Raw genomic sequence first — 8,153 nt, 5'->3', positions numbered from 1 at the left:
CATCCTCTTTGCCCCTTTATTCGGCGCTAACGAAACTTAGAGCTTGCCTATGTCAGCCCCTTAATTACAGCACTACAGCGGTTTCCGAAAACATTTAGCTGCTGTATACAAAGGAAATAAACGCACATTGTCAACTCGAGAGCGCTCCGGAGTTTAAAAGGCTGCTCTGTAACCCAGCGAAATAATTATTGAAGGGTACGACGCCTCCGTCTTTGTCAGAGTAATTGTACTTGGCCTGGCAGCTCCGCTTTTCTCCGGGAGGAAATCCCACGATTTTACTCCCGGAGGTTTTTTGACATCCCAGCCGGCTTTAGGGCAGCAGAAGTGGAAAGTTTCTGCGCGGTGGTAGCGCGGCCCAAGGCGCAGTTTGCGCGGGGCAAACAGTGCCCCGAGGGGGGATTCTCCAGCCCGAGCCTCCGGGGCTGCAAAGTTCCCCCCAAAAAATAATGGATGTGAGCAGCCTGGCCTCGGCCGGCAGCGCAAGAACAGGCAGCGGGGTTACAGCCCGGCAGATTGAGGGAATGGTTTTAATTTCCATGGCTGGGATCTGATTTCCAGAACACTGGAAATTATTCCCTATTCTCGCCTTCCTCTCTATTCCCTCCCCCACTCCCCCTCAAAAAAAAAATTTTTTTTTAAATAAATAGTGATTAAAAAAAAAAAAAAAAAGTCGTGAAATGTCTCTCCGGGGGAAAAAAAAAATAAAAATTAAAAATAATGGAAAAAAAAGAGAAATAAAGTTGATTACATCCCAAGCTCTGCGTCTGTAATTGCTGTGGTGCAAGGCTGATAACACGTAGTTATCATCGGAAAAGTTGACCAAGACAGGTTAAATAATTTAATAAGGAACTGCTTGTAATTATGCTATTTACAAGGTATGACAGAGGTTTGAGGAAGAAACAGAAGCTGATCTCAGGGAAATGGACGGGTTTGGGTGACCCCTGGAGCATGGAGTTTGAATTATGGAGATGGGGGGCTGAGAGGTGAATATGGACTAGAGGAGAACAAGATGACTTTTCACCTCAGCACATTTAACTTTTAAATCCAAATAAACGTCTCGCGTTACTGGATGGTGGCGTTATAAAAGAAAAAAAACAAAACCAAAAACAAAAAAAAAAGACTAATCCCGGCCAATTTCGGAGTGTGGGGAAGGGGCTGCCCTCTCCTCACCGGGCAAAAATATCGCCCCCCCCCCCAAAAAAAACCAAAAAACAACACCCCAAAAAAAGTTACAGAGAGGGAAAAGTGCATTTAAAAATAAATCTGAGTAACTCGATGAGATTTCTTTTTTTCCCCTTTTCCTTTCTCCCTCGCTAAATTAATTATATCAAACATCTGTTCCCATGACGTTGTCCTCGATGCCACACACACCACGGAATGATCTCAACGCTGCCTCGAAGAGCAACCCCACACTTTTGTTTTGTTTTGTTTTGTTTTGTTTTTTTCCCAAATCTCCTCCGGTAACGGGGATCTCCCCCAGGTAAAGATCGACTCGCTCAGGTGAATTAAAAGCATTCACGCGGTTTGCTCTGTCTCCCCTCACTTTCCCCAGCAAAACACCAACTTGGGAAGCGGCGCGCAGAAAGAAAAGCGTCAACTTTCTCACCTGTTTGGTCATGGAGTCTATTAGCCGAACGTACAGGTCCTGCTCCGTCCTGACTCCTGCGGAGGGAAAGCACAGACAAATCCCGATCAGGATTTCGGCAGCGAAACCCCCCCCACCTCTGCAATCCCACAAGGAAAGGATGAGGTCAGGCAATTCACGGCAGCGGGCAGGGCTCGCCTTCAGCCAGAAAAAAAAAAATAATTCAAAATTCAGAAAAAAAAAAAATAATGATCAAAAATTCGCCAGGAATCTGTCGGGCTCGGAGTTGTGTGCAGCTCGGTGGCGGTGGGGGGGATGTGGCCGAACTAACCCCCCCACGCCGGGCCGGGCTGGCTGCGGCCCCACGGCCCCGGGGAACACGCGTGGAGCGGCCCCCGCGGGTTTTCCGCGCCCGAGGAAAGAAGCGGCTCCCGCTCTGCCCGCTCACCCCATCCCAATAATTACCAGCAATCCCCCAAACTGAAAAACAAACCAAAAAAGAAAGAAAGAAAGAAAAAAAAAAAGTCCCTTAAAAGTGCCGCCGTGCCCGAGCAGCCATCGATCCCCTTTTTTACTTTCCACTTCAAGCCCAACCGGTTAATCATGTGAAGTACCATTGACTTATCGATCCTTTAGGTTTTGTTTTCCTTATATGCCAAGGAAAGAGCCGTGTTTACACGCGTGTAATTTTAATCTCGAAATCTTTATATCCTTTATCCCCCTGCTCTTTTCCCCCCCACCCCCTCCCAAAAAAGAAAAGGCCTCAGAAGGAAAAATCAAGAGTTTTCTGCGGCACACGGACGCTCAGAAACGAGGAGAACGACAACTTACCGTGCTATACAATAACTGAAGTTATAATGAATCCCATTGTTAGTTTTTTCATTGTTTGGCTCCTGCAAGCAACGATAAATAATTACATTTAGCATGACAAATATCGCCCTCCTCCTGCTGCCCATTTTTCTTGTCCCTGAAGCGGCTCGGAATTAACAGTTCGTAGAAAATTCAGCCCACGGTCACTTTTTTTTTCTTTTTTTTTTTTCTCTTTTTTCTTTTTTTTTTTTTTTTTTTTGTGTTTCCCCTCTCTCTTTCTGGTGTGGAGCGCTGATGATGTCATTAGCTCGGCGCAAATATGTCATGTTTTGCCGGGTTGGTTTTTTTTTTCCCCCGCGGTGTTTAGAATAAGCCGGCTAAGTTTCTAAGCGCGGGGTGTATTCGGAGCGGCCGTGAGAGCGGGGGGAGCCGCACGTGGTGTGGGAGTGCCGGGAGGGAAGAGCTGCCGTGCTGGGAACCAGCTCTGCTCCACTCCGTTACGCTTCAAAAAAAAAATATTAAAAAAAAAAATAAAATTCAAACTGTAAGAGAACCGGCAGACTTACTTTCTCTTTCTCCACAAAGTCCACAAAAGCTGTTCTCTCAATCTCCACCGGCTGTCCCTGCCTGTCGTACAGAGCTAAGACGAAGTGGAAAAAATTGGATTTTCTGAGATTGGAAGGCGGCTGTTTCTCGAAATGTGCCCGAGCCAGCCCCACGCCGCTGCGGGAGAAAACAAGACAAGGCGTGGGTGAGAGCGGCGGGGAAGGGGCGCGCGCAGCTCCGCGGCCGCGGGGGGATGCGGGGGGATGCGGGGGGATGCGCGGAGCGCGGAGCGGAGCGGAGAGGCTGTAACTGAGACGGGGCGGGCTGGGGGGGGAGTTAAAGGGGAGGGGGGGGGATTTACGGCCGGGATGAGAAATACAAGGAGGAGAAAACCGCCGGGAGAGGATTTGGCAGACGTACCTTTGGGCGGCCGTGTTAGCATCCACTACCCCAGCGGTATGCATCCATGAGCGGACGGGGTTCATCCCACTGCCCAGCGGTTCTTCTTTCATGGTCGTCCCACCTCTCGGTATATTTTCCTGAATCCCAAACATTAAAACAAATTTGGGCAAAACCAGCTCCTAACCAAAAGGGGTTAAAATTGAGGGAAATGTCAGATACGGGGTGGGTTGGTTGTTGCTTGATTTTCTCTCTCTCTCTCTCTCCTTGGCGACTGGAATATAAGAGATGACTTTACTCCCTGTGATCAGTAGGAGAAAAGCCCAGTTCAAGTCTTGCTTCCTTCTTCAATCTGTCCTGTATTGGCACGACATAAACAATTTACTGAGTACTTCTGTGCGGCGAGTTGGATGGCGTTCCAGTTTGGTGGTTTAAAAAAAAAAAAAAAAAAAGAAAAAAAAAAAAAGAAGGAAAAAAGTATAACTGCAGCCGGCGACACTGCGAGGTGGTGGTGTTTTTTTTTCAGGGGGGAGGGAAAAAAAAAAAAAAAGAATAAATATTGTTGTTGTTGTTGTTTGCAGACGCGCTCAACGTGGTGTCATCCTAGTAAAAAACCGGCTCGGCAACAACAGAAAAAAAAAAAAAAAAAAAAAAAAAAAAAAAAAAAAAAAACCAACCAACAACACACAACACCTTCAGGACACTGCTGAATCGACCACTTTCTGGCAAGGCTCCTCCTGCTCCAAAGACAAATAAACGGAAGGGGGGGAAAGAAGAGAAGAAGGAGAGAGGAGGGAGGAAAAAAAAAAAAAAAAAAAAAAAAAGAAGAGGAGGAAAAAAAAAAAAAAAAAAAAAAAAAAAAAAAGATCCTGATTACCGCGGAGGTGTTGCCGGGCACACGGGAGAACGGGGCGCGGGCCCGTGGCGGCTCGCGGAATGGACGGAGCGCGCAGAGCCCGGCCCTCCCTCCCCGAGGAGCGCGCCCCTTCCCCGGGAGCCGGGCCCCCGCCGCCGCGGGAGCCGTGGCGTCATCGCTGATGTCACCGAAAGGGGCGTGACATCGCCCAAATATGGACAGAGCGGGGCCCCCCTTCGTCCCCATCCCCTCGGGGAGCCCCGCCCACCCCGCGGCGACAGACGCGGCGACAGTGACAGCGACAGCGACAGCGACACGGCTGGCCCGGCCGGAGGGGGCACGGGGGGCTCGGCCGGACAAAGGGCGAGCCACCGCCGAGCTCCGAATCCGGCGCTACCCGGGCGTCACGCTCTAGGTCCGCCCGTGCCTCCGCATCGCCGCAGAAATGTTTATTTACGGCGCTTTTTTTATACATTGATAGATTGATAGATTGGTATAGCTTTCTGGATCTTTAGATATTGATATAGCCGCGGGTGTCTTTATATAGTGGTAGTTTGTATCTTGATATTCTCCATATGTATATATTCTTATGTAGCTCGATGTTATCATATATATTGATATTTTAGAGGTATTGATAGTTTTCCTATGTTTACGTGGTATATCTATATATATATCTTCTCCTCAAGTGATGAGCCTTTTTCCGCCCAGTGTGGGCTACCACTTCCTTGTACTATTTTTTTAAACCTCATTATTATTATTATTACTATTACTACTATTATTATTATTATTATTGGGTGTTTATTTTTTTGGGGGTGAAATTCCCACGTCCCCGCGTTAATGTTTCCCGACCTCGGGGAAAATCGGCGTTCGTATCCGAATGAGTCGGTGAAAATCGAAAGTCCGATTTGTGCGATCAGGATCCCCCTTTCTCCAAGGGGTGAGGGAAAAAAAGGGGAGGAAAAAAAAAAAAGAGAAAAAAAAAAAAAAGGGATGTGTTAGAAAGCAATCTATTTTGCTGGTGTTGGGGGTTAATGACTATTGCCAAAGATAAGTGAATTATCAAAGCTGTTGCTCTACCCGATCTCAAAATCCATTACATTGCTGGCCGTCTAATTAAATACGTAAGTATAATAAAATCATATTTTATGACTATTTGAGGGTAATGAGATTAGTCTTTAGAAGCGATCGCCACATATTAAAGATGCCACTGTCTATAGAATGTTAATAACCTTAAATCAAAGTGTATGGAAACTATTCATGAGAAATTAAAAGAAAAATTCCTGTATTCATAATCAGCCCGGAGCTTTTGAGGTACAGTAGAGCAGATTACAAACCCAAACACTTCCACCGCGCACCGAGAGACACCAAAGTTCCCAAACAATGCCACGCTCGCGGTGGCATTTGGTGGCACGGACACGTTTGGGGACCTGGAGCGGGCACCGAGGACTGCGGGTCCCCCTCATCACCAGCCCGCAAAATCCTCCCTCTTAAAAAAAAAAATAAAGTAAAAATAAAAAGCCCAACATCGCTATGATGGCAAGATATTTCCTCAAATGAACAACGCCGAACTTGGTGCTTCCCTTCCGCTAACGAAAGCTTAAAATCATTTACAGTATCTTTAATTCAGATTACACGCGCCAAGGCGATTTAAATCTGATTACCAAATTAGAAGGTTTTAAAACAAATCCTTTTAAATCTGATACTGTTGACTAAGGAGGGAAAAAAAAAAAAAAAAGTTCCATAAGCCCATCACATAAGGTAACGATCCTGCCCCAGAAAGAAAGGGAGTTTTAAACCTTTTTGACAACAAATGCAGCTGCCCCACTATTTTGGACGATATTAAGCGAAAATGAATGCAAATCTGTGTTCAGAAGCCATCTGGCCAGGAATGGGGGAATCAGCTGCTCCTCACAACAGGCTCTGAGCCTGAATCTATTTCAGCTCATTTTCTAGATCATCTGGTCCTGCACCCAAAGCGTGGAAAATACGGTCTTTATCATTCACCAACTTTATCTTTTTTTTTTTTTTTCCTTTTTTTTTTTTTTTTTTCTTTTTTTTTTTTTTTGTCCCTCTGCCTGGCTGGAGCTGCCCGAGCTGCTGCTGCCCTCCCCGGCCCGCACCTCTCCAGGCCGGCATCCCGCAGGGCATCCTCTGCTCCCCCGGCAGCTCCCGGCTGCTTTGGCTGCCCGGGAGGGAGGAAGAGGAGGGCGGTGGGTCCCTCTCCAGCCCCGGGCCGGCTCCGGGCTGCGGACAGGCGGCTCCGCTCTCAGCGCACCTTGCGCGGAGCGGCCGGAGAGCAGAGGGCAGGGAGGTGTGCGCGGCTGCGGGGGGCGGCCCTCCTCCTCCTCCTCCTCCTCCCTTTTTTTTTTTTTTTTCCACCTCCTCCTCCTCCTTCTCCGGCGCCAAGTCTCCCTTTTGTGTGAATTTACGGGGTGAGGCTTCAGTGATCCCCCCGCAAATTTGCATTTAAATAGCGACATCAAGCGATGCGCGTGCCACACACCAGCGGGCTCCCAGATGTCACGGCGGAGGAGCTCAGATGGCCGCAGCCCAGCTGTCCCCCGGCCCGGTCCTGCTCCGAGCCCCCCGCCCCGCCAGGGCCACCCCCGCCCCGCGTCCTCCTGCCCCGCACCGCGGCCACCCGCGGAACCTCCGCGCCGATAACGCCTTTATTGCCCCGCCGCCGCCCTGAGAGCGTTCCCCGAAACTTCATCATTTTATTTTTTGTTCCCCCCCTCGGGACTATTATCTCAAATCATTCCACTTTTTTTTTTTTTTTTTTGGGGGGGGGGGGTGGGGGATGGTTATTATGATTTCTTACTTATTTCTCATTTCACGGTTTTAAAAAAAAAATCACGCCAAGTTGAAGAGAGCGTGATTTGGGGAATTTTTCGCTGTTTCCGAGGCCCCGGGTCGGCCCCAGCTCCGCGTTTCTCACCGCACAAACTTTCCCAGCGGGGAAGTTGCGCTGGGATCGGGGAGCGGCGGCTCCGGCCCCGCTGTCGGGGGGCTCGGCCGGGTCCCCGCACCTCGCCAAGCTCCCTATTGCCCTATTTCAATTTTATTTTTACAAGGCGCCTTCATTACCACCACGCTGGGTTACACCGGGTGTAATTTATGCCCGGTGGAACCGAAGCAAACCTCGACAAACTCCCGTGCTGCGGGAGGGAGAAATGGGTGGGTTTGGGGTAAAGCGGTCTTTGCGCGTGTTTCCCTGTCCGGCTGTCCCGCGGGCGCTGCCCGGGGCCGTTCGCTGGCCAGAGGCGCTGATTTCCGCGGGGCGCAGCGCCGGGAGCCCAGGCCGGTCCTTGCGCGGGGCTCCGCGCATCCTTGACCCGGGCCAGAGCGCCAAGGCAGCGCTGCAGCGGAGCGGAGCAGAGGCCGGCCGCTGCTTTGGGGCTCCCCGGGCAGCGCAGAGGGGAAGGGCCGGGACCCCCTTTGCCGCCCGAAGGGACCGCTTCACCCCCGCCGGGCTCTTTTCGGAGCTGGGATCCGCATTCCTGAGCATTCCGGAGCATCCCGGCCCCGCTGCCAAGCGCACCGTGCGCTCCGGCCGCTCGCCCCGCGGGGATAAGCGGGGGGCTGAGCAGCTCCGCGCCCCGCGCAGGCACCGGCTCCGCGGGCTCGCTGCGGGGAGGTTGTCCCTGTCCCTGTCCCTGTCCCTGTCCCTGTCCCTGTCCCTGTCCCTGTCCCTGTCCGTGCCTGGTGGCCCCGTGTCCCCGCGGCCGGCCGCGCACCTCCCGCGCCCCTGCGCGGCTCAGGGCCAGCTCGGGCTCACTGAACTCCCTTTGGGTGCAGGGTTGTTTTACCCAAACTGGCTCTCGGCCCTGCGCTCCCTCCAGCGCGTTCCCGCGGCCCTGCGCCCCGATATTGTTACATTACAAATTAGTCATTTAAAAAAAATATTTAAAAATATAAAAAAAAGGAAAAAATAAAAGGAAAAAAAAAAAAAAAAAA

General features: G+C 50.4%; 1 protein-coding gene across 1 annotated transcript in view; it reads right to left on the bottom strand.

Moving 5' to 3' along the window:
• LOC136364456 (transcription factor COE3-like) overlaps window positions 1-2,202 on the bottom strand; it is a 5,483-nt gene extending 3,281 nt beyond the window's left edge. Inside the window, exons 1-2 of the mRNA XM_066324426.1 lie at window positions 2,180-2,202; window positions 1,607-1,724 (exon numbers count right to left, since the gene is read on the bottom strand). Of these exons, the coding sequence (XP_066180523.1) occupies window positions 1,607-1,724; window positions 2,180-2,202 (141 nt within the window). The remainder of the gene's footprint in view (window positions 1-1,606; window positions 1,725-2,179) is intronic.
• Window positions 2,203-8,153: the final 5,951 nt, after the last annotated feature.

This window comes from Sylvia atricapilla, chromosome 8, assembly GCF_009819655.1.
Source record: "Sylvia atricapilla isolate bSylAtr1 chromosome 8, bSylAtr1.pri, whole genome shotgun sequence".
NCBI lineage: Eukaryota > Metazoa > Chordata > Aves > Passeriformes > Sylviidae > Sylvia > Sylvia atricapilla.
This window is presented reverse-complemented; position numbering and strand designations above follow the sequence as displayed.